At 50.5% G+C, this 24771-nt stretch overlaps 1 protein-coding gene across 1 annotated transcript in view; it reads left to right on the top strand.

Annotated features, from left to right (window-relative positions):
• The first annotated feature begins 772 nt into the window (after positions 1 to 772).
• The window catches only part of ASIC2 (acid sensing ion channel subunit 2), an 828796-nt gene continuing 804797 nt past the window's right edge, over positions 773 to 24771 (top strand). Inside the window, exon 1 of the mRNA XM_036341928.1 lies at positions 773 to 2103. Coding sequence (XP_036197821.1) covers positions 1549 to 2103 — 555 coding nt within the window. The 5' untranslated portion in view covers positions 773 to 1548. The remainder of the gene's footprint in view (positions 2104 to 24771) is intronic.

Raw genomic sequence — 24771 nt, 5'->3', positions numbered from 1 at the left:
TCATTTGTTCCCAGGCCCAGGCAAGCCACACCCACCTGCTAGCAGGGGCGGACTTCCAGTGGATTTTCAGGAAAAAAGAGGTAGGTGGCTGCAAGCCCAGTCATTTGCTCCCACCTATAGATCCAGCTGTGCTTCCATCTGGCATATACTGGGGCAGAACACACACACACACACACACACACACACACACACACACCCCAAAGGGAATGCAGCCAGCCCTCCTAGAACCCCAGCTGTCTTTCTCCACCCCCCTCCCCCCAGCTACAATTTCCTGCAGCTCTGCCCGGGGAGGGGGGCAGGCTACTTGTTGCTTTCTCTGGGGGCTGCAAGGGGCGCCTGGCTTTTCTGTTGCAGGCGGGGCTCGGGCTCCCGGGAATGTACCCTCCAGCCTTTAGCAGAGGAACTGTGGTTTTTAGATTGCCCTTTCCTCCCCCGTTTGCAGCATCTCCCCTCCGGAAACCCCAGGCTGAGACTGACCTGGGAACTACACACCGTGGTGCAAAGGAATGCTGCCTCCACCCGCGTACCTGGCTCAAGGGAGTTTATCAAGTGCCTTTCTGCCACCGGCGGGGGCGGGGTGTCACGTCCTCACTCCAGGGCTGGCTTTCCACCTTCGGGGAGAAGCCCCCATTAGCAACCTTTAAAAGAGGCTACGAAGAAACTTTCGCCGGGCCCCCAGCCCCCACCAGGCCTCGCCCCCGCCCTCCTCGCTGCCCCTCCCCCCAGCAGCTTGGAGGAGGAGGGGTGAGGGAGGCCAGCTCGCTCCGTGCGCTCAGGGTCTTGCTTTTCTTCCGGGAGGCGGGGAGAGGCGAGTCCCCGAGCGAGCGAGCCCCCTGCTTCCAGCCTTGGTCCTCGCCTCCCCGCGGCCGCGCGCTGCCTCCGCTCCGAGCCGCGGCCGCCGGCATTTGGAATTTTGCCCCCCAAAGGGGGCCTGGAGGAGGAGAAGAGGAGGGACGGAGACCGGCGGCGAGAAACGGAATCCGGAGTCCAGAACAGCGCGGGGGAGAGGACCGAGCGGCGGCGGCGGCGGCGGCGGCAGCAGCAGCGGCTGGGAGGCTCGGCCGCTGCGCCCGCCCGCAGTGCATCAGCGCGGCCGCCCTGACATCTCCGGGATGGTTAACACGGGGCATCATGCACTGGTTAACAGGCTCCGAGCTGCTCAGCGACTTGTTTTAAGCATTTTCTCCCTCGCTCTCGCTTTTAATCTTGTCTCTAGTGGCGTGTGTAGGGGGGAGGACTGTATTTCCATTGGCTAAGCTCTCCCTTCCCACCCACATCTCTTCCACATCACCTTGGTGTCTCCCTAAATAAAACCAGCCCTCCTTATCGCCTGGAAAAAATCAGGAGCTAGAGTTTGAATGGGTTTTATATAAACACTCACCCCCGTCAGCTGGCGGCTGGGCTCTCAGGATAAACTCACCGCACCTGGCCTGATGCTCGTCTGGGGTTCTCTCCCCTGAACGGCAAGCTTTAAGCTGAGCTGGAGGACTGGGAACTCTCTGAAATTTGATCAACCTGAAGCCAGTGGTGGAACTGCACAGGGTCCCCATGGACCTCAAGGAGAGCCCCAGCGAGGGCAGCCTGCAGCCCTCTAGCCTCCAGATCTTTGCCAACACCTCCACCCTCCACGGCATCCGCCACATCTTCGTGTACGGGCCGCTGACCATCCGGCGTGTGCTCTGGGCCGTGGCCTTCGTGTGCTCCCTGGGCCTGCTGCTGGTGGAGAGCTCCGAGAGGGTGTCCTACTACTTCTCCTACCAGCACGTCACCAAGGTGGACGAGGTGGTGGCCCAGAGTCTGGTCTTCCCAGCTGTGACCCTTTGCAACCTCAACGGCTTCCGCTTCTCCAGGCTCACCACCAATGACCTGTACCATGCCGGCGAGCTGCTGGCCCTGCTCGACGTGAACCTGCAGATCCCGGACCCCCACCTGGCCGACCCCGCTGTGCTGGAGGCCCTGCGGCAGAAGGCCAACTTCAAACACTACCGACCCAAGCAGTTCAGCATGCTGGAGTTCCTGCATCGCGTGGGCCACGACCTGAAGGATATGATGCTTTACTGCAAGTTCAAAGGGCAGGAGTGTGGCCACCAAGACTTCACCACGGTGAGTACTTGGTTTTCAGCTTACTCTTGTGCTCGGTCCTGTTGGGAAGAGCCACGCCAGTGGTCTCCTGCTTGGTCCGGGGTCTCCCTGTGCTTTGGAGCAGGGGAGAGGGTAGTTGGCCAGAGTTGTTGGAACTGATGGGAGAAGTCTGCCTGCTGGGAGGGAGCACTGTTGTCTGGTCAGATGTGGGGGGTGAGAAGGGAGCTTGCCGTGGGGGTTCACGTCTCCCCATGTGCTGAGTGGGCCTCCTCCCAACCAGAAGGAGGAGGCCTGATTTGTCTGTTGTCCAGGGCATTTGGTGTCTGAGCTGCCTGATTGGAACAGCTTGTCATTGACGAGGTGGCATTTTTTTTCCTCTCTTTCTGCTCGGAAGTGCCATCAGGCACTGCATCCTGTGGGCTGGGCTGAAGCTAAAACCGCCAGAGAAGGGGGTGTGGGGCCCCAGGCAGCCTGGATGGTTCCAGGGGCTTTGGGAGCTTGCTGGAGCAGGTGCTGCTAGCAAAGGTGTGGAAGTCTCTTTGCTTCCTTTTCTTGTGTGGGTTCAGAGCTCCGAGTGGGGAGAGGAGAGGCCGGGGATACCAGGTCTCCATGGGTCTGATGGCAGGTCGGAAGCAAAAAGATGTCCAGGATGCTTGGGCCAAAGAGGAGGGTCTAGGAGGCCCGTGGGTAGGGTGGTCAGAGACGTGCCTGGGAGAGTGAAGTGGCCCAGGCTGGCTTGTCTGGGAGCTTCAGCTTGAAACCGAAAGACTCGGTTTGCTGTCTGTACAATTGCTTAACAATGCGAATGTCAGAGGAGTGGTGTGGGGAGCGGGGAGCAGCTGTGGGATTGGGAAGCCTGGAGGAGGAGTGTGGAGCTGAGTAAAGAGGAGAAGCTGAGGGGACGGGGCTGAAATTCAGGATGGGGCTTCCTGGAGGGGCCGAGAGGGAGGAGAGCTGCTGCAGCCAGGGTTCTCCGTTTGCCTACTTAGTGGGCTGCTAGGCATAACTTGGCATAGCCGGTCGGAACTGCAGCTGCAGACAACTCCTTTCTTCCAGGCAAGTCTGGGGCATCCGGGTATGTGGGACCCTCCAGAAGCCCAGTGTGGCTGCTTCTCCCATTGCTGCCTGAGGGAGAACTGAGAGCTTTGGAGTCTCAGAGCCGTGAGTCATATTGTGATTGTAAGTTTGGGATGGCAGGTGCAGCAGTTGCAGCGGGACTGGACTCTGTCATCAGCACTTGTCTGGGGCCTTCTGCCTAATTAAGACGTACCCTACCTCTCCTATGGTGCATCATTCTCCACCTGCTCTCAGATCCACTGCCTACCAGCCTCTTGCTCTGAGTTCCTTTTAATGCTACCACCAGTCTCTGCCTGCCTGCAGCCTCGATGCTTGCTGTTGGCTGTCTCTGATTCTGAAAAAGCTCAGAATGCCAGGGGGCACTGCCTCTCACAGCCTGTTTCCTGGGGGAGCTGTTTTGTATGATCCACTTTAAACCTTGAGGCGGGGGGAAAGCACGGCAAAATCTGTAATAGTGTATGCTAAAGAGGAAGTGAATCTGAGCTGGGAGCAGGGACCAGCAGTACTGAAAGCCCTTCTAAAGAGAGCAAACAGGATCCTAAAACATGCCATGCACAAATGATGTCTTAGGTGGCTTGGGGAGAGAGGGGGGAAATGCCTCGTTCTTGGGGGCTGCAACCATCCCTGTATTTCCACCCCATGCTTTCTAGTGCCGTGGCAATGCTCAGCTCCACTAGTGCACCATGCAGCTCGGAATGCACTCAGCTGGTCCCCTGTCTGCCTGAATCCACATGGAACACAGACGGCAGAGAGAGGGCGGCACAGAGAGAAACTGCAGTCAGACCCTGGACAGAGTTCGCAAGCATTCTCATAGCCACATGATCAACTAGTGGCTTCCTCTCCATTTATGACCAAGTTCCAATTTGAAGTAAAGGTTCTTTGACCTCGGGCTGCTTGCTGTTTTGCACTTGGCCCATCATTTGAGTTGCTGGGGTCCCAAGAGGCTAAAGATCAGCTTGTAAAGCCTTACCTGAGCCTTCGACCGCCCCAGGGCGTGTTTCAAATAGTGAAGTTGCCTGTGGATACGGTTTATTACTCAGTAAGTGGAATGTCATCCTCCCAAGTTCAAGACTGACCTGGTTGAGGGTCCCTCCTTGGACTGCCCCTCAATGTATGGGCTCCCCCAGGACTGAAAAGGGGATGAGCTTCAGGGCTGGATCTTCAAGTTATTCAGGGAGGGTCAAAAAGGGCATGCACCCCAGGAAACTTGGAGGAGACCCCACCCCACATGTTAGGCTGGCCTTTTCCGCCCATTGATCACAGTGAGCAGCCATGTTGAGCCTCTACAAGGGAGAACATGATGCCAAGTTTGTTCCAAGACCTTCCCTTCCCCTTGTCTCCCTGTCCTTTGGCCTGGAGGACAGGTGTGCTTCTTCTTGGGCTCCCACAGCAGAAGGGAGCAGAGGCCTTGCAGGTGGTGGTGGGAGAAGTGGGTTCACTGGACTCTCTGTCTTTCATTCTCTTTGCTGCACATCCCTCTCCATGTGACTTCTTTACTAGGCCCTGCCGGGGGCTGTCCCATACTGAGTGGCTTCTATCTCTAAGTGCTGTGGCTGACATATTAGAAAAGTTAAGTATGAACGTGGTGGTGTCACAGGTGGGTTATGTTTCCTGTTTTTCTTTTTCTATAAAGCATCCCTAGTACCATCTCCAGGGCTAATGCTTTCACATAAGCTTCCTTATTTTAAGTTCTTAGCTGGTGTGCAGTGAAGCGTGTAATACTCTCTAATTAGTGAACGAGCCATGCTTCTAGGTGAGTGAAAGGCTGTTTGTGGAGGTTAAAAGCCAGGTGTGGCATTCCAGCGGCCATGTAAACACATGTGCTCCAGTTCATGCAAGTGCACTCTTCGCCCTCACCTGGGGCAGTCTGACTGCAGGTAGCACATGCTTTTCCTTCCTGGGAAAGCAGAAGAGGGCTTTGGTTCCTCGGTGTCTATACAGTGGCGATTCCCCCACTGACCTAGAGCGGGAGGAAGGGGAGTAGGGAGGAGAGGGTTGGATTGGTGGTGGTGGTGGGGATTCTCCAGCCGTGATGCTGGCTGATCTGAGGTTAAGATTAGAAGTAGGAAGACATAGGTTGGAATCCCACCTCCATCATTTTCTAGCTTATTTCCTGGGTGGTAATTTGTACCTTCTCTAGGCCCTATAACATATGATAGTAGCACATGATTTTCTGACTCACAGGGCTGTTGGGAGGATGAACCATATGAGACAATATGCGAGAACATTCTTTTGTACATGGTGCCAGCTATGCAGATGTAAGGCAGCTTATTATCAAGATTGCTAAGAGGTTATTGTCCAACCCACCTGCCCTGTTTGCGGCCCACCATAGGAGCCAGGGGATGAGTAACGCTGTAAGGATAAGTCAGGAAGGGGGAGGCGGCGGATGCTTTTCTTTCGGAGCCCGTGGTAAAGCCCAGTCTTACCGAGATGCGTTTCTTAGAGTGGAGGTCACTGTGGGTTCAGTAGTTAACCACTGCTGACAGGTGGCATCCCCACTGCTTGTGACTGTCACGGGGCTGCTCCATGTTGCTTCTCTGGTGTCACATTCAGGAATGCAAATGACCCTTCAGTTTGCATGGTTAACCTGCTTTCCATAGTCGTGGGTATTTGTACTTTAAAATTGAGATTTCTTAGGAGAAGCATTTATTTTCTTACTGAAAGGAAGATCTCTCCACTGAGATCTTGTTAGAGGTACTTCTAGGGATATTTTTTATCCACATCCCATTGCTTCATAGAGACATGGAGGGTAAGGTTTGGGAGGCGCACGGGTTGGGTATTCTTGCACAGGGCTGGTGAGGCCATAGTAACCTGAAATTACTTCTAAATACACGAGGAGCTGGTGTGTGAAAAATGTGGGCTTCGGGGAGAGGTCTGAGTTGCACTTACAGTTGTGCCCTCCATTCACTGTGTAATCTTGGGCAAGTTCCTTAACCTCGCTTTCCCCACCTCTAAAACAGGAGCGATAATACTACCACTTAGAGTTGTGGCGCTGGCCCAGTGAGGCGAGGTACGTCAAGTTCTAGTGCGTGGCAGACGCCAGCTGCTGGGTTGCTTAGTGTCCGGCAGGTGTACTGCCCGAGTCTGCACTTGACACCGGCTCTCTTGACTCCAATCCAGCGCTCTTCCCACTCTTCCACACTGTGACTCACCAACAGCTTCAGAGCACAGGCAACTTCTGTTTGTGGGGCTTGTAATTTTCATGATATGTTAAACTTTCCCTCTTCCCCGTACTTTTCCTTCGTATCAGTTCTGCTGCCTACATGTCCTCTCCTTACCCACCATCTTGGCTTCCACATCCCAGCTCGTGCTCCTAAACTCAACCCAGGAACCTTGTGCTTACCTCCAGATAGGCGTCGAGTGACCTGTGGACCAGGCATACGGCATTTCTCACAGCGTGTCTGTCACGTGAGTGCACGCACATCCATCCCTCGTCAATCAAATGGAGCAGGCAGTCTGTAGTGTGATAAACACAGACTGGATCCTTGCCATCGGAGGGCTCATTGCCCGTTTCCCATCCCCTCCAGATGGAGGACTGGCGGAGAGCAGGAGTCTTGTCTCGTTGAACACATGGTCTGCAACCATCATGCCAAATACAGGGATGTAAATACCCAGTAAAGTTTTGTTAGTTAAATCCTTCCTTGCTCTTTCCTGAACTGGCCCAGCATTCTTTCCTCATAGGCCTTTTTTACTTACCGTTCGGACCTCTGTCTCCATGTCTATCTATTTAAATCCGTCTCATCTTTTAAAATCCAGCTCTAGTAGCCTTCTCCAGGAGACCATGGCCAGCCCCTCGCCCTACGACCATAATCTATGTTAATCTCGTCTTTCTCTTCCCAGCGGCATTTTGGCTCCTTCCTCGGTGAGAGCAGTCATTTTGCTTTTCCTTGCATCAGACTCATGAAGTGTTGAGGCTAAAAGGGACTTTAGAGATAATTCAATTTCATACTTGAATTCTTTAACCACTGATAATTTTTATACATTGCCTATTTCTGTCTCTCCTCCCTGTAAAACATGATGGCTTGACTAACTTTTTATTCGTAGGATTTAGAACTGCTTAGCACACGGGGAGCTCTCGAAACGTGTCTTTAGAGTGTAAGTGGGCTTGAAGTTTTAAAATGTCAGGTGACTCCGTAGCCGATTAGTGGCCATTTTTCAGCCTCCGTTTTCAGTAGAGGGACCTGGGTTCCACCTGCATTGAGGTGACGTGTCCCATGATTGTTATTATTTTAATAATAATACACTTTCTGGTTATAGAAACAATCCATGCACATTGGGAAAAACTTGAGAAGTGAGAGAAAGAATTAGAAAAGGAAGAAAAACTGCCCTTAATGTAATTGCATGTGTTAATCTGGCATTTTGGGAGTAGTGCCATTTGGTCACATAATGTGTGTATGTGTGTGTCCCCGTGTCTGGGGTCACACCTGTATGTCTGTTGCTATGTCTGAGACACAGTACACACCCAATCAGGGTCAGCTTGCTCTCTTCTTATTGGTCCCCTGGGTGATGTCCATGGGCCTAGAGATTTCCTCAAAGGTCCATTTAGAGTAAAATTAAATCCAAAGATGTGGATCTGATCACTACCCTTTTTGTGGGATATGCTTTATCTTATTGGCCAGAAGCACCGAGGGATAATTTGTGATACAGTGGGGCCTTGACTTACAAGTGTCCCGACTAACGAGTTTTTCAAGATACGAGCTGTCTCTCGGCTGATTTTTTACTTTGAGTTGCGAGCTAAGATTCGGGTTACGAGCCAGCTTCAGATACCCCACCGCTAGTTGGCGCAGCGAACGTCACAGTGAACGCCACAACATCAGCCCAGCATCATGTGTCTCACTCGTTCACTTTTTGATTTGACATATGAGTAATGTGAGTTACGAGCTCCGTCATGGAACGAATTAAACTCGTAAGTCAAGGCCCCACTGTATTCCCCTCTTAGCTCAGCCTCCGTGGGTTTTGCGTTCACAGCTGAACATCTTGAATGTACTTTATTGGCATTCAGCTGTGCATTTACCTGGAGCCCACCGTTTGTTAAATGTTTGCTAGGATAAACCAGAGATGTGTTTGTTGACCCCACATTAGCCCCCTACTGAGGCCTGACCTTGCTTCTGGCTGAGAACCAATCCAGTTTCTCCTTGCATGACCATCTACACTGTACATGGGTGTAGACCAGGGGTTAGTAGTGGGCAAACTTTTTGACTCGAGGGCCACAATGGGTTCTTAAACTGGTCCGGAGGGCCGGAACAAAAGCATGGATGGAGTGTTTGTGTGAACTAATATAAATTCAAAGTAAACATCATTACATAAAAGGGTGCGGTCTTTTTTTTTTTTTTTTAGTTTTATTCATTTCAAACGGGCCGGATCCGGCCCGCGGGCCTTAGTTTGCCCACGGCTGGTAGACTCTGCTTCTCCCCACCTAGTTTTATGTCAAAATGGCTTAACTGATATCTAATGCAAATTAGATGATCACTCATATTCCTCAAGATGCTCCGAAGTTTTGTGAGCATTTGCGTGTGCTTGGAGAGATAACCCCTGCCAAGCTGGGTGGGCAGTTTGCCATGGTGCCAGTCTCTGGTTGGGAATCTTCTAGATTGCAGAATTTAGTTGGAAGCACTGTGCAAGTAAAGCTCTCAGGTGTGCATTGAATTTTCTGAGGTGATGAAGGGATAGGACAGTGGCTGGGAGCTGACTATTCTAATGACCTATGCCATCTATTTGCAAAGTAAAGCTGAAGCTGCTGTACAGGCCACTGAATTAATGGCCTGGTGCTCGTGGGGTGAGTCTGTATGTCTGTGCCTCTGCCCTTGGGACTTCTTAGACTCAGGGCTGCAGATGAAAGGAGGCCACCTGGGGGCTTATTGCATTGGAACTAGTCCCTCTCCGCCTCGCTACGGTGGTTCCCTTTTCCTCTCTACAGAAAGCCCTTCCTTTAATGAAGAGATGAGTTTGAGAAAATTTTCTGTAACGTGAATCCTAGTTTGCTACTGATTTTTATAGTAAGAGATCCTATTTTAAAAAAAAGTCCCCCAAAGACTGAATTGGTAGCTGTCAGGGATGTTGCTCCATAGAGCAATTCATATTTCAAAGCACCAAGTATTCCATTCTCTCCGACTGAACAAAAACATACCGCCTGGGTCTAGAGATATCTGGAAGTGTGCTGCATGTTTCTTCTTTTTGTGTGTGAGTGTTTATGTTTGATGGAACTGGGTTGAAATATCAAACTTGCACAGCAGGGCGGTTTGACCCGCGATCTATTACAACCTGAAATGATGGCCGACATCACCCTTGTGAGTTTGAAATTCCATACATCACATTTCTCCCATGCAGTGGACTTAAAACCAGTTCATACAGACCGAGAGTAGTGGTTGCTGGGTCGTGGATGTCTCCAGGACTCAGAAATACATGTTCATTATTTGATAAATCTAAAACCTGGCACAGAAGCCCGTTCATTTGGGAACACCATCCAGAAAAGTGTCATCCTTTGGATGCTAAAGCATCTTCCCATCTCCCAGCACCTACTGTCTCATCACTCAGGTACATTCTCTGTTGATTACCTCAGTGGCCATGGAAATTGATACTCAGGGGAAATAAAACACGAAACCCAGAAGGGACGTATTTGCCTGGGTTTAATGTCTTCTGCTGACCGAGTCGCACAACCTTGGGCAAGGTCATTAGCCTCCATGGGCCTCAGCTTCCTCATCTAAAGTGGGAGTGTTGAACTAGGTGATTCCTAAGGACTTGCCAACCTGTAGAACTCTAAGGCAATAGAACATAATAAGAATTTATTTCCTGATCCCACATTTGTTTGCCGCCACTATGACTTTAACTTGTATTTGGGGGTGGGTGGGTGGGGGGAGAATTGATGTTATTTTGTAACTAGATATATTTATCCATTTGTTTGTTTGTGTTCTTTAGATAGAGCTGTACAGTGGAAGCAGTGACTATCAGTGGCTGTAGTGGGAGGAGGGATGCACAGGAACCTATTGTCAAAACCCTGTCCATGGACCATTATGTATCTGGCTGCACCCCATTAGTCTGACTGAATGTTTCCAGCACCCTAGTCCTGCAGTTGCGAGTGGGGTTCATATATAAATTAGCAAGGACATCTATGGAAGACGCCGTTAGCCCCGACCCCCTTTACTGCTGCTGGGGTACAGCTCCTGGCTCTCACATCTGCTCTGAAAACAGGAGCCTGCTCTTAGTTGACGAGTAGGGGGTGGGGGGTGCCTTTTCTAAGATACCCAGGAAGTTGTGCACCTCCCTGCTGCCTGGGGGAAGCAGTGGCCAGTGACTTACTGGCATAACAGCACACAAGGCCAATCATCTTGCCTCAAGACCAAACAATCTGTGGTGCAGTATACACCTCAGAGCTTCTCGAAAGGGGTTGGGCTGAGCTAGACTTCCGAAAGCCACAACTTTGCTTACCATTTCTCCTGCCCCGTCCTGTATGCCTCATTCCCTTCCAGGCTTTTGCCGATGTCATTTCCTCGGTAAATCACCTTGGCTCTGCCAAGGAATCCAACTCTGTTAGCAATTTTAGCTTCTCATTGGTTTGGAATATGGAGAATCACCTAGTCATATGCACCTCTGTCTGGCTTAGAAAGAAAGAAATACCACTTCAAAAGTCTTTTAAACCTTGGACTTTTACATTTTTTAAAAATAGTTTTTTATTGATTTCAGAGAGGAAGGGAGAGGGAGTGATGGAAACATCAATGATGAGAGAGAATCATTCATCAGCAGCTTTCTGCACGCCCCCTACTGGGGATTGAGCCTGCAACCCCAGGCATGTGCCATGACTGGGAATCCAACCATGAACTCCTGGTTCATAGGTTGACACTCAACCAGTGAGCCACACTAGCTGGGCAACCTTGGACTTTTTAGATCTGTGACCTCAACTGGGGCCGGTAACTATTTCCAAGGGAGATTTTTCATAATTCAAATGAGCATCTCTCTGATTAGGGAGTCACTACGATGGGCACAGCTGGTTTGTTCCTCTTCGAAGCTATTTGCACAAGGAAAGCCCTTTCCAGAGTTGCCCATATCCTCTGAGCTGAGCTAGCCCTACTCTTCCAGTGGCTGCACACCCTAAGCTGCTCACAGTCCAGCTCACAGCTTTATGAACGCCTGCATTCTCATCATTTCCAGTTCTGCTCTCTCTGAAAGCTTCCCTTTCCCGCTCCCCCACCCCTCTCCGGCCTTCACTGCCATTTCATCCTGCATGTCCATCAGCCTGGCTTCAAGCCACAGGGAGGGGGAGCCTGCCTTTGATGTTGACAGTGGCTGGGGCCCATCTATAAAGCAGGAGGCAGTGAGAAATGTACAGTTGACCAGGGGTGATGCTCCTCATATGTCACGGAAACCATGAGTGATGAGGGGCGTAGGATAGAACAGAGACTGTTTAGCCTGAAAACGGAAGGGGGTGACTCAAGGCAAAATGATTGCTGTCTTCAAACACTTAGAAGGCAGTCATAGGGAAGAGGAATGGCACTTTCTCCGTGTGAGGCCAGAGGGCAGAGCTAGCCCCATCGCGTGGCAGGAGTTCAGAGAGGTGGATACTCGCTGATTGGAAGGAGCTGCCCTGGGAGTTTAGAGTACCTGTGTCCTGTCACCAGCTCTCACTGAGGCCATGCAATTGCTTATCGGTAGCGCTATAGACGTGGATCAATGTCAGGTAAAGAGCAGGATTTAATGACCTCTGAAGTTACTCCCAACTCTGAGCATCGTTGATTCATTTCCTTCTGGAGCAGATATTTGGGTGATGGCATTAGAGCTGATAACAGATGTAAGCCAGCACATCCAGCCTGCAGAAACCCCCCATGTCCCAGCACCGTGTAGCCTTGAGGCTCAGTGCCGCAGAAGCTGGGAATAAGAATAGTGCTGGGGGAGATTCCTTGGAGGAAAAAAGCGCAGGTATTCATTCAGAGAGCGGGCAGGAAGTGTGTGGGTGGCGGCGGCCAGGAACTCCCGGGGCTGTTCCATGACCTGGCCTCCCAGAGGAATTTGTCCTGAGCTCTGGGGGCTTGATCTCATCCTAGAGCGCAAACCTTGGATGTGGGTGGGCCTCGCCTGGTTCCATGTGGGGCCGGGGAGACAGAGGGTAGCACTTGAAAGCTCTCCAAGTGGCCAACTGGGGAGGTGAGGGGGTCTGACATTAGGCAGCGCGTGTCAGTTTGCAGATGTGCGTGCGATTCTTCCCTCTGGGTGGCAGAAACGATAACTTCAGGAGAAACAGATGTGTCTGAGGAACCATGCTGTCAGAGCTTGGCATTGGGAGCTGGAACTTCTGCCTTTGACTCAGTGACTTGAATTTGAACATTCGGTCCAGGTGTGCTCCGACTAACAAATTTGTAGATAGCAGTAGAGCACGATGGTGGTGAGGTGGGCTCTGGAGGGAGACTAGCTCTGTTCAAACCCTAAAGTCTTATACTGGTTGGGTGACCTCGGGTACGTTATTGAATTAGATGTTGGGGGAATTAAATAATTTATGAACTATGTAGCACTTTAGACCTCAACCTCCGTGAGTTTCTTCTTGCCCTTCTGTCTCTTGCCATCTCCGCCTATGCACAAACTTTTGGACTTTGAATCCAGTAACTGTGTTTTTCTGTTTCCTTCTTTCTGCTCTTTGAACTGGGGGCTCTCTCTTGGAATCCTCTGGACTGTGTTCTGTTGTGTTTTCTCCTCCCACACTGGGCATAGCAGTTGAGGGAGCTCTTTCTGTTTTGTTTTTTTTTTTTAAAATAATATATATTTTTATTGATTTTAAAGAGGAAGGGAGAGGGAGAGAGAGAGATGGAAACATTAATGATGAGAGAGAATCATTGACTGGCTGCCTCCTGCAGGCGAGGGAGCTCTTTCTGGACAGGAATCATTGGGAAGGGGTTTAGCATTTTCAGCATGATGATGGAGAGAATTTCACTCCTCTCTTCATGGAGTACGAGAAGGCAGCCAAGTAGAGAGAGAAATATCTCCATGAACTGGAAGCAGCAGCATCTTCTAAAGTTTGGGCCAAGGCGGCTTCTGCTTTCCTGGAATGATTTCTTAGCAGAACACCTCCCATCCCCTGGGCCCGTCTGCTATTTCAGGGACATTTTAAGTGGCTATTAGCAAATGTTGAATTATGGCTGCAAACCTCTGGGAGCTCGTGTGACATTCACGTGAATCACAAGTGAGCTCTGTGCAGTCAAGGCTGCCACAATGGGCTGGGATTAAACAAACAGGGGCCATTGCTCTCCCCGAAGCAGTAAGACAAGAATGCTGCTCCTTGGAGCCCGAGATCTCAGGCACCATGTCCCCGGAAGCAGGATGCTGTTCCAGCCACATAGCTCATTGCTGCAGGGCAGGCAGATGCTCTCTAGTTTGCAAAGAGGCGTATTTCAGCTGAATATCTGGAGGAATTTACCCACAGTCAGCATGTCCAGGGATGATATGCCAGCCAAGCCCAGCACATTGATTCAACACATTGAAGCACATCTACTGAGTGCTCCCTATGTTTTGGCCCTGGTGTGAGGCCCTAGAGAAATGCAAATGAGTAAGGCCCAGTCCAAGAATTCAGCGAGCTCACAGTCAAGCGGAGAGATTGAGCAGTAAACAGATTACACTAAACCACCGAAGTTTGCACAAGGTCCAGAGGCAACACAAGATAGGCTCCAGCAGTCTTCCCGAAGGAGATGGTGATGTATTTTTCTCTTTTGGAACAGCATCAACCACATAAATGTTGCAAAACTAGTGGGAAGAATTCCTGGGTATCCTTTCTCCTGGTCCCAGTGATGTCGTCCCTGCCAAAGGAGCACACCCAGGACCACTCAGTTATCTTCTCTCCTTGGAGTCCTTGACTGTGGAGCTGCTTCTCAGTTTGTCCCTGGCTTTTATCACCTTGACATTTTTTTATAAGTCAAGACAGTTGTTTTGCAGGATGATTCTCAGTTTGGGTTTGTATGGTGTTCCCTCTTGATCAGACCCAGACCGTGAATTTTTGGCCAATTGCACAGAACTGATGCAGGATTCTTCTCAGTGCGTCCTATCGATGGTATCTGCTTGACCCCATACTTAGAGGGCTACCTTTTATCTCTTGATTAACATGCTGTCTTCTAGGGAGATACTTTGAGACGATGTAAAACCCCATTTCTCATCCCTCTTTCGGCCTCTAGTTTTATTATCCATTGATTTTTCTTGCTTGAATGATTACAGTGATGCTTGCCAAATGGTGATTTTTCTAATTCCATCATCCCATCTACATTTATTAGTTGGCTTTCGGATATGCAAAGGAGATTTCTTTTCTCCCTTTTTATTTATTTATTCATTCATTCCTTCCTTCATTTATTTATATCAGTGTCGATTCAGATTTCTTTTTTATCCAGTGGGCTATCCTCTGTTCATGTCATTATTCATTTCAAAACTCAACATTTCCCATATTTGGGAATCCCTTCTAGTGGACCCTGGGTCCTTTTTTGACATGTCCCTGGAACTTTTGAGCACTTTAAAAATTTCTGGCCCAGCTAGATGTTGCAGATTCATCTTTGTCTTTTCCTTCCTCAGTCCTGTAATTCATCATTTTTCTAGTGAGCTCTGGTTCCTTTTTTTGTAGGAGATGCTGTTTAGAAGATCTGGGCTTTAGGTGTGCTCATTGCTGCTGCTAGGGTGCGCCTGCTCCTGGCCCCACCCAGTGGGCAGAGCTAGGATAGTTACCTGTACGTTTACATCTACATTGTAAACCTGGAGTTTACACCGATCCTTCCGGTTTCAGTCTAACTCCACAGGGTTCATGCTAGGTTTTTCTCCTTCTGTAGTGGTCCCTCCTTTCTCCAGCAGTGGGAAACCTGCCTCCATTACCTTATTGACTTATTTGCTCCAGCAGTGGAGACCACCTCCCTGTCTCCCCAGACTACTGCTCTTCTTGGATGCTGCCTTGCACAGGCCAGTCCTCATGGGGCGGGGTGGGGGTGGGGAGGTAGGGGGAGAAGGCTGCCCTTCTGCCTCACCCCAATGCCCACCTTACATGTACTCTGGCTGCTACCTTGACTTCCATTCTTATTCAAATTTCCTCAGTTGTCCCCATTCAGGATACAATCAAGATTCATGTGTTGCATTGGGTTATTCTGTCTCTTTAATCAAAAAGCTCTCCCCCAACATAATACACACACACAGTTGTTGTTTTAAATATTTTTATTGATTTCAGAGAGGAAGGGAGTGATGAGGGAGAATCATTGATGGGCTACCTCCTGCACGCCCCCTACTGGGGATTGAGCCTGTAACCCAGGCATGTGCCCTTGACCCTTCAGTCCTCAGGCCGATGCTCTATCCACTGTGCCAAACCAGCTAGGGGCACACACAGTTTTTAAGAATAGCTTGGAGATACAATTCTTGTATCATACAATTTAGCCTTATAAAGTGTAAGATTCGGTGGACTTAGGACTTAGTGCATTCACAGTATTGTGAATTTTAGAGCACTGTCACCACCCCAAACTCAACTCTGTACCTATTAGCAGTCATCACCACCCCTCATTTCCCCCATCCCCCCATTCCACCCCAGGTAATCCCTCATCTACTTTCTGTCTCTACAGTTGCCGATTCTCGACATTTCATACAAAAGCAGCCATACACTCTGGCCCTTTGTGACAGGCTTCTTTTGTGTAGCTTAGTGCTTTGGAGGTCCATCCGTATTGCGGCGTGTGTTGGTACTTTAATTTCTTTTTATTACCCAACACTAGTCCATTTTATGGATATGCTACACTGTTCACCTCTCTATCAATTGATGGACATTTGAGTTGTCTCCACTTTTTAGCAATTATGAATAATGCGGCTATTCACACTTCTTTTAATATTGACTTTGGGAAGAAAACAGACCAGTTGTCCTATCCAATTATTTCACACTATGAAACTGTCTGATTCCTTGTGGTTTCACTCAGCCTGCTCCTCCCTCCCCTGTATTTCTTATAAACTGGGAGTTAGGTGAAGAACTCGATGAGCTCCAGGTTAATGTTTTTGGCAAGAGGACTCCATACACGAAGCCATGTGTTTCCTATCGTATCATTGCAGGAAGAGGAGATTGTGTGGTTGTCCCACTCGTAGAGATGCTAGTTCTTTTTGTTTTGTTTTGTGTGTGTTTTTTGTTTGTTTTGGCCAAACGTTTTATTTACTATTCTGTAGTTGCTTAACACACACTTAAATGGTCTTATTGGGGAAGGGGAGGTTCTTGTAGCTTCTCAAGGAAATGCCAGGAAGAAAAATATGGCCAGCACTGCCCATTTGTTTGGGGTTTACTGGGTGACTGGCACTTTCTTTTTTATTGGTAATCCTCACCCGAGGGTATTTTTTCTATTGATTTTTAGAGAGAGAGAGAGAGGAAGGGAGTGGGAGAGACACAGAGAGAGAAACATCAATGTGAGAGAGACACATTGAGTCCAGTCTGCAACTGAGGTACGTGCCCTGATTGGAATCGAACCCTTGACCCTTCAGTCCACAGGCCAGCGCTCTATCTGCTCAGCCAAACTGGCTAGGGGGTGAATAGCACTTTCTTTACATAAGCATCTGATCTCAGGTTTTTCATACTGATAACTTTTGGGATTTCAGTTTGAAGACAGTGTGATATCCTAAGAGTAGCAAACCCTGACCATTCTCTGATAGCTAGCTCGCTTGTATAGGCAGAGGGATTCATCTCCATTGTAGACAGCTAGATAAAGGAAGGATAAATGCTTATTGTTGTATTTTAATTACAAGTTTTCAGAGGGTAGAGATTGGTGTAATAATTGCCATGTTGGGCTTTGGGGGATGATGAGTTCCCAGACGGACAAGGAATAAGGAATTTCCAGAGAATGGTCGTGGGTGGGAGGGGGAAGGGAAGGTCAATAGGACTCCACTTAGCTGTAGTCAAGGCAACCACAGACTCCTTCCAGATCCCACACAATGCTAAGATGGGGAGGTTCAACTTTTAGACATGGATCTCACTGGTGTTAAGCCTGGGCAGGCCTGGGGCAAGGTGACAGGCCCTAGGGTTTGTGGAACGGGGCTGTGATAACTGACCACGTAGCGTAAAGCAGGCCGTGAAGTGTCAGCTGTAGGGATCCTGATTATTTAGCATGTCCCTCGCTATTGCCTCACTTCCCTGTAGCCTTCTCAAGAAGATGCCCAATATTGTGCTGCCTTGCACCTGTCTCTAGGCATTCCTCTGGGGGAGCAGAGGAGGCGGGGCAGGAGTGGAAAACTCCCATGTAGATTCCGTTTAATTCTGTTGAACTACGTGGATAAACGTGGGGGCAAAACATTCACTGAGCACTTGTTACGTGCCAGGCAGTGTTGAAAGCATCTTGCATTGATGCCTTATATCCTCCCCATGAGGGAGGTCCTTTTACTTCTCCCATTTTCTGTATGAGGACTGAGGCACAAGAACTTAAGCAGTGGCCAAGGTCTCAAAGTTCATGGCCCCATACACTGCCCACTGCCTCATTCTGCCTTTCTCAGCATGAAGAGCTTCTGCTAGGAGGGGGCAGAGGGCTATGGAGCATCTGGGGCAGTTTCACTTTCTTCTGTGTCTTCAGCCTGTATATTTCCCTGGATAACTAGACAATTCAACAGCTACCCGGCTTTGAGCCTGGAGGGAGGGATTTCTGGGTGCAAAATGGTGGAGCGGGGTGGGGCTCCCAGAGGGGAGAGGTGCCCAGTGGACACAAGTGTGACTGTCCCAGAAGCCCTTGGCCTCGTGGCTCTGTCTCTGACCCGGCATCACTCCCCAATATTCCACAGCAGAGGCAGCGTTTCTTCCACGTAACCTGCTTAGGGCCTCGAATTCTCTGGCATGCTAATGAGCCCAGAGGATTAACGCAGAACATGGGTCATGACGATTTCTCTAGATGGATGGAAATCTACCTTCCTGGGAAAATAGAATTCAGTCTGTTTGCTGGGAAAGCATCTCACAACCAAACAGCACGCCACAACTAAGGTCTCAGTTGCGGAGCGCCAAGCGTGTTACACAGCTCTCAGTTAATTCAGCCTGCCGTTCATGCATTCACTCGTTCATTTTGCACGCCCGAGGGCCTACTTTGGGTCCGGACGGATAAGACACAGCCCCTGCCCTTAGGGGAATCTCATATTTTTCAAGGGATGCAGATAGGATGGGATCACCAGGATAAGTCTATTAAGACATCTCTCACTGTGCAGAGTTACCGCACTATTAGTAACGTTTTCCCCTGTGCTGTACACTACATCCCTGTGCTTTATCTATTTTATAATTAGAAGTTTGTCCTTCTTATTCCCCGTCACCCTTTTCATCCATCCTCACCCACCAACATACTTTTAATTAGAACCTCATCCTGTGTCATCGCAGGAGTCAGGGGGACTCGGGGCTGAGTTCTGCTTCTGAACCTTCATGGCGCTCATGGCCGCACCTGCCTGCCCGTTGCCCGTCTACTATGGCCGCACTCACACACCTGCCTGCCCGTCACCCGTCTCTCTTTCCCTGATGGCGTGCTTAGTATGTGCCAGGCTTTGTTCTGTAGGGTCTGTCTCTGAGGACAGCACAAGGAACCTGGTCGAGGTGGCTCTCCTGGTAAGAGGGCAGCGTTTCTTCCCTCTGGACTGTAGGGAGTTCTCCCATTAGCACCTAAGGACAGATGCTGTGCCTGGGGCTGGGGCTGGGATGGTCACAGAAGGAACCAAGCACTTGTAAAATTCCAGATGCAAATAAATCACTGTTTACAACTCTGACACCTCTGGTACCACCAGTGGGACCAACATTGTCCTGGGAAGCTTCAGGGCAATCACAGGCTTCAGAGGCAGGCGTGTCATAGGGCCCATGGCTCCCAACTCTGTCTGCCGGAGGAATGCAGGCTTGTTTGCCCTACCATGATGAGTCTCCCCATCTCAGATATAAAGAGGAGCCCTGGCTCTGGATGGGCGAGCCAGACCCTGGAAGCTGAGCCCAGCACTCAGCAGCTGTGTGAGCTTGCTAAGTATCTTTGAGAGTCCGTTTCCTTATCTCAGGGTTTCTCAGCCTCATCATCATTGACATGAGGGCTGTCCTGCTCATTGGATGGTGGTTAGCAGTATCCCTGGCCAGGGGTATCCCCCGCCCTGCTGCAACACTCCCCACCTGCGGGTTGGGATGAAACCCCCGTTTCCAGGGCTGTCCTGAGATGTAAATAAGTGTGGCTTCCAGGAGACAATGCTTGGCCTTCAGCAGACACGGTGGCCCAGGGAGGCTGCGGGTTCCCTTGGCTACCGCACAAGAACAGCTTCCCCTGCTGGTGCCAGGCCCTGGCAGGCTCCCCATGCCAGGTGGGCACCAGGCTTGTTGGCACCTCTGGTCCCCTGGGTTGTGGCCATGCATGTGGGTGTCAGGCTTCTGGGCTTTTGTCCCACAGTCTAGGCCAGGGCTGCTCCCCAGGGCCTGTGGATTGATGTTCTGTACCCGGCCCACGTGGACCAGGCTGCCCAGGGCTCACCTCCTGGCACTGGGAACTCCAGGAGTGTGGCTTGTCCCAGCATTAACTTTAGAAGGGAAGGGGAAAGAGCTGCAGTGGACAGAGCGTGACCATGGCACTACTCCCACCTCCTGGGAGAAACTCTCCTTTCCCCTGCACCAGGAAAAGAGTAGAAAAACATCAAGAAAAAAGCAAGATTCTTGGAGGTAGAGGGACCTGAGTTTGTATCCTCTCTCTGCCTCTAAAATGAGAATGTATCTCTCTCTCACATATCTAATACGTCATGTATATCATATGATATATACTGTACCTATGATGTCTTTTACGTATATGTGATTTATACGCCAGAGTTATCATGACACTTAATTCCATTAGATAACGGATGCACAGTACAGGGTCTGACATATAATAAGCAGTAAATACTGGGTGTTTCGCCTCTCCTGTTACACAGGTGATCTCAGGTCATTCTCAATGAAGAAGGGAGGCAGGTATTAAATTGGGGTGACTCCAATCAGGCCCTGATGGGTGAGATTGGGACCTAGGCCTCTCTTTAGGGGAGGCTGTGTTTCTGGGGGAGGCCTTGGGTTCCTTAGAGCCCCCTCACTTCCCAACTAGAGGCCAGCTAGGCGGGGCTTCCAGCACGGGGGGCTGGAGCAGGATTGCTTTTCCTGAGCCTTTTGTGTGTGGAGAACACTCCAGTGTGCACTGCCCTCTGCTTCCGACGCCCACAGGGGTCGGCAGGCGGGGGCAATCCTTGTCTTGCAGGTGAGGACATTTGAGCCCAAGGAAGTTCAGCGGCTTTTCAAAAGTCATGCTGTAGCGAGTGGCAAAGTCAGGATCCTGAGGAGGGTCGGCCGGACCTGGCGTCCCTCATGTTTATTATGATGCCTGTTCCCTGCACAAGGTGTTAGGATCTTCTTCTCCAGGGAGCCCCAGCATTACAGGACGGGGTACCTGAGGTTCCAGGACAGCACCCAGAGTTGTCACAAAAGTTCCCAGAACCCTCCCCAGAGAGGAGGGCAAGGGCTCAGACCTTTTGGGGCCTCCTCTTCACCTGGTTCAGGTGAGCAGTGGGCCTTACCAAGGGCCCCTGAATGCGTTTAAAGGGGAGGCCTGCACCATCACAGACAGAAATATGCCCCCTCTCACTCCTCTGGTATGGCCGGGCATATCTCTCAGGGACCTGGGGTAGGATCCAGCTCAGGAAGATGCTGCTGTCTAGCACTTCCTGCTGACCACTGCCCATGTCAGGGGACCACAGGCTGGCTTCTCCCAAGGGACAGCGGGGGGACCAGGAAGGGCTGGCGGAGCCACGTTCCGGTGGGTGACAGCTCAGCACTAGCATGTCTGCGGCTGGGCTGCGCGCGCATGTAAAGACCTTTATGTGGCTATTTATAGGTCAAAGGGGAGGGAGCTGTGCCCGTGGGAGAATGACTCTTCTGGGGCCTGGGCAGTGGAGCTGGGGGCTGGCGGTTTCTGCGGGGACTGGGCTGGCTGACTCAGAATGGATCATTCTAAGCAGTCTCTCCCCAGCTGCTCTCCCTCCCATCCCCATTCTTCACCATGGTCACATGGCCCTGTCCAAAACTCAGCCCCAGTGTGTTCCTGCTCTGCTCTACCCAATCAGGGGTCCCCGTCGCCTCCCCAAACGGCATTTCCAGGCTCAGTTTCTGATTCCTCGTGATATATGCCCTAAACTCAGGTCAGACGTGTAATCCACTCCTCAACGCTTGCTTCCCCTCTGGACCCCTCAGTTTCGATCACACTGTTCATGCTTAGGATTTCTGCCTCTCCTTACCCCTAGTATTCTTTTGTTCTCAGCCTACCCACCTTCCCATGTCCAGGTCAGAGCTACTTTTCCTCTGAGCTCTCCTGATCGCCCCCTGCTCCCCAGACTCACCCTGTTGGATGGCATTCCTCTCCCAGGACTGCACCAGAGCGGCCTTATAGACACTGATTTATAGACTCCCCTTACCCCAGCACCTATTTCTTCAGCTCAAAGGCTTTTGTTGAGCATCTGAGGTCTTCCAGGCAGTTGCCAAGGGACATACTTGTTATGCAAACACCAGTAGTGCCAGGCCCGGCCCTTGGGCTGTCTGCAGGCCCCGGTGGGGAAACAAGCATTCTAACAATTGTTTTGCGGTGTGACAAGCACCAAGGAAGGGAATTCCAGAACTCAGAGGTGGAAATGTTTCATTCTGTCTGAGGAGGGATGTGGGCACTGAAACATCTCGGAGGCCAAGGGCATCTTTGGGGCAGGGACTCTGTTTTTCTTATCAGTCCCCTCAGTGCCCAGAACCGCCTGTGGGACACAGAAAGTTCTATATTTCGCACTGGGAGGAGGCAGATCTAGTTCTCCTCTTCCTAGGCTCCTGTGAGCTCCTGTCCTTACTCCTGGTACAAGCATCCGGTAGGCTAATTGTTTGCATGCCTGTCTCCACACAAGCTGTGAGCCCCTGGAAGGCAGTGGTTGAATCTAATTCATTATGCATGATCTCCGGAGCCTGCACAGGGTAAGGGTTTAATGGAGCTTTGCTGGGTGAAGTAATGGTGGCAATGATTGTCCCCTACCTGATCCTGCCTTGGGAAGAATGTGAAAGGTTCAGTTAGATTATTCTGTCTCTCTGAGCATCTCTGATTTGGTCCTTTCACATGTGCAAATGAATGGATTCTCCGATCCCACAGCCACCCTTACAATGGCAAGGTGCACGTCACCCAGCTGGGCCCACCTGGCCGTTGGGTGACAGTGCTTCCTGCACCACTGCTAGCTGCCTTGTTCATTGCAGCCCTCCCAGCTCGTCACACCCCCTTGTGAGGCGGGAAAAAGTGTGTCCTGGATGCTGACAGCCAGCATCAGCCTTCTTTCTGCACTTGGATAACTCACAGCCTCACAGCCTGTCTTTTAGATTTCAAGGAAGCACCCATCTGAGGGTCAGGAAGATGGGATGTAGGAGTATGCCTTGCTTTAAGTATTCAGGTTAGGTATTCAATAAGAGGGTTCTGTGGCCAAGGAAGCCTGAGAAAAATCTGGGAGAAACAAAACTGCCCAGATTTCTTTTACTGCAGGACTTATCAGCACCTTTACTGGGGCTGACATACAGTGTGAATCTCCAGGAGGGCCTATACAATAAGCAGCGGTGTCCCTCCTTAGCTGACAACCTTTTAACACTCCAGAGCAAACTTTTGGGGCATTACCAATCCCAGCTGTAGCACGAGCTATAGCCTTTTAGGACTGTGGGACGAGTTTCTAGCCGGTGGCATATGTGTTTATGAGATGTAGTCATGTCATACCAGGATTTCCAAAGCTGATTCTGCCCATCGATAATCCCCCAGAGTTCTTGGATTTTATAGAAGAAAAACAAACAAACAAACAAACCCAAAACACAGAAAGAGGATTCCCTGCTTCAAATTGTAGAGGCCAAAATCTTGGAATAACCTCTCTTAAGAGCAGGTCTCTCGGCCGGCTAGTCACCCTGGTCTCAAATACATTTTGAGGTTAGGAAATTGAAAAGAGAAGAAACATAAAGGAGCAGTGGATTTAAGCAAGGGGGGGGGGGCGTGGGGGGCGTGGGGCGGGTCACAGGATTGTAGGTCTAAGAATGCAGAGCTGGAACCCCAGAGACCTCATTTCGTAGATGACACAGGCACAGAGCGAACAGTGATCTGCCCAAAGCAAAACAGGATTTCCAGACAGGGTGAGGGGCCAGGCCTCTCTCCCCAGCACTGGTCAGTGGCCCGAAGGAGCCCAGAGCGTGGCCTCACAGTCAGGCATAGCTGGGCTTGGGCGCTGGTTCCACCGTAAATCATGAGGGCCGATGAGCTCTGCCAGTTCCTGCCTCTGTATATGGGGTGATGCCAGTCCCCACCTCATCGGGCTGGCGTGAGGGTTCAATGAGATAAAGGCTATCATGAGTTTAGCATAGTGCTTGACGTGTAATTCGCATATGATAAATGTAAGCTATTAAAAACTAGCTTCATAAATGTTTCATTCTCGTAGTTCACGGGCCCTTGAACTCCGGGGGAGGGGGTGATTCATCACTCCGCAGGCTGATTTTCAGATTATTCTCCTCCTTTGGTTTATTCACGTTCACTTCATTGGGGAGCCCAGGAGTTCTCAATATAAGGAGACACCTATGAACATGACAAAAGAGCTAGCCCGCCCCCCACCACAGATCCACCAAGTCAGAAATGCTGGGGTGGGCCAGGGCCTCTGCTGTGGTTCTGTGTTGCCTGGGAGGTTCCCACCCAAGGCCCAAACGGAGTTAGACCTAATGCCCTCTTTCTACTGACTCCCTCTTCCCCCCGCCCCCAACTTTCTGCAAAACAAGAACACTAATGAATGTTTTGTCCAAAGAGAGTGCTGGAGGCCATACTAATAACTTGTTTATCTAGCACATAGTTCTAGCGTTAGAACTAGCCCACCCAGGAGGGTCCGCAGCTGTTAACCCTTCCCATTTTACAGATGAGAAAGCTGAGGCTCTGAGAAGTGAAGTGACTTGCCTGAGGTCATGCAGTGACATCAGTAGGGTTCTACCCCACCTCCTAGAAGCAGGCACAGATCAGATGGTTAATTATTCACAGCGCTGGTCTGAGCCTCTTACCACCTATTTCCTTCCTTCCTTCTCTCATTTCTTCCCTCCTCCCTCTCTCAATTTATTAGAATTGTACAAGATGTTAGGCACTGTGCTGGGCACAGCTCGATGCTGATCACCTTGTCCTTGGCTGCCCCCTTGCATTTCCTCATTTAATTCTGACAACAACCCTGTGAGGTAGAAATGATTATAATCCCATTTTTGCAGATGAAGAAGTCAAGGGTTCAGAGAGGCTGGGTAACTTCCCCATCGCCACACAGCTAGAATGTGACAGAGCTGGAATGTGGATCTAAGGGGATCGGCCTCCTATGCCTGAAGCCTGGGATGCTTAGCACAAGAAAGGCCAGGTTGTCTCTGGGCCCCACTTTGAGCCCATAGGTTCCCAGTCTGCACTCTGTACCCCGACCCCTTCATCATTTTTCAAGCTTCTTTCCTTGAATGGGACAGGTTCAGTGTTCTTGAGTTCCTTCCTGTGAAGAACTCAGGTGACGTCTGACTCCTCCTTGGAGCCCATACCATCCTCCAGGTGGAGGAAGGGTGGTGGGGGCTGGGGAGGATGGGGTGGTTGTAGCTCAGGCTCCTGGTGGACCCCACAGAAGGGGAAG

This window comes from Myotis myotis, unplaced genomic scaffold, assembly GCF_014108235.1.
Source record: "Myotis myotis isolate mMyoMyo1 unplaced genomic scaffold, mMyoMyo1.p scaffold_m19_p_17, whole genome shotgun sequence".
In the NCBI taxonomy this organism is placed as follows: Eukaryota; Metazoa; Chordata; class Mammalia; order Chiroptera; family Vespertilionidae; genus Myotis; species Myotis myotis.
This window is presented reverse-complemented; position numbering and strand designations above follow the sequence as displayed.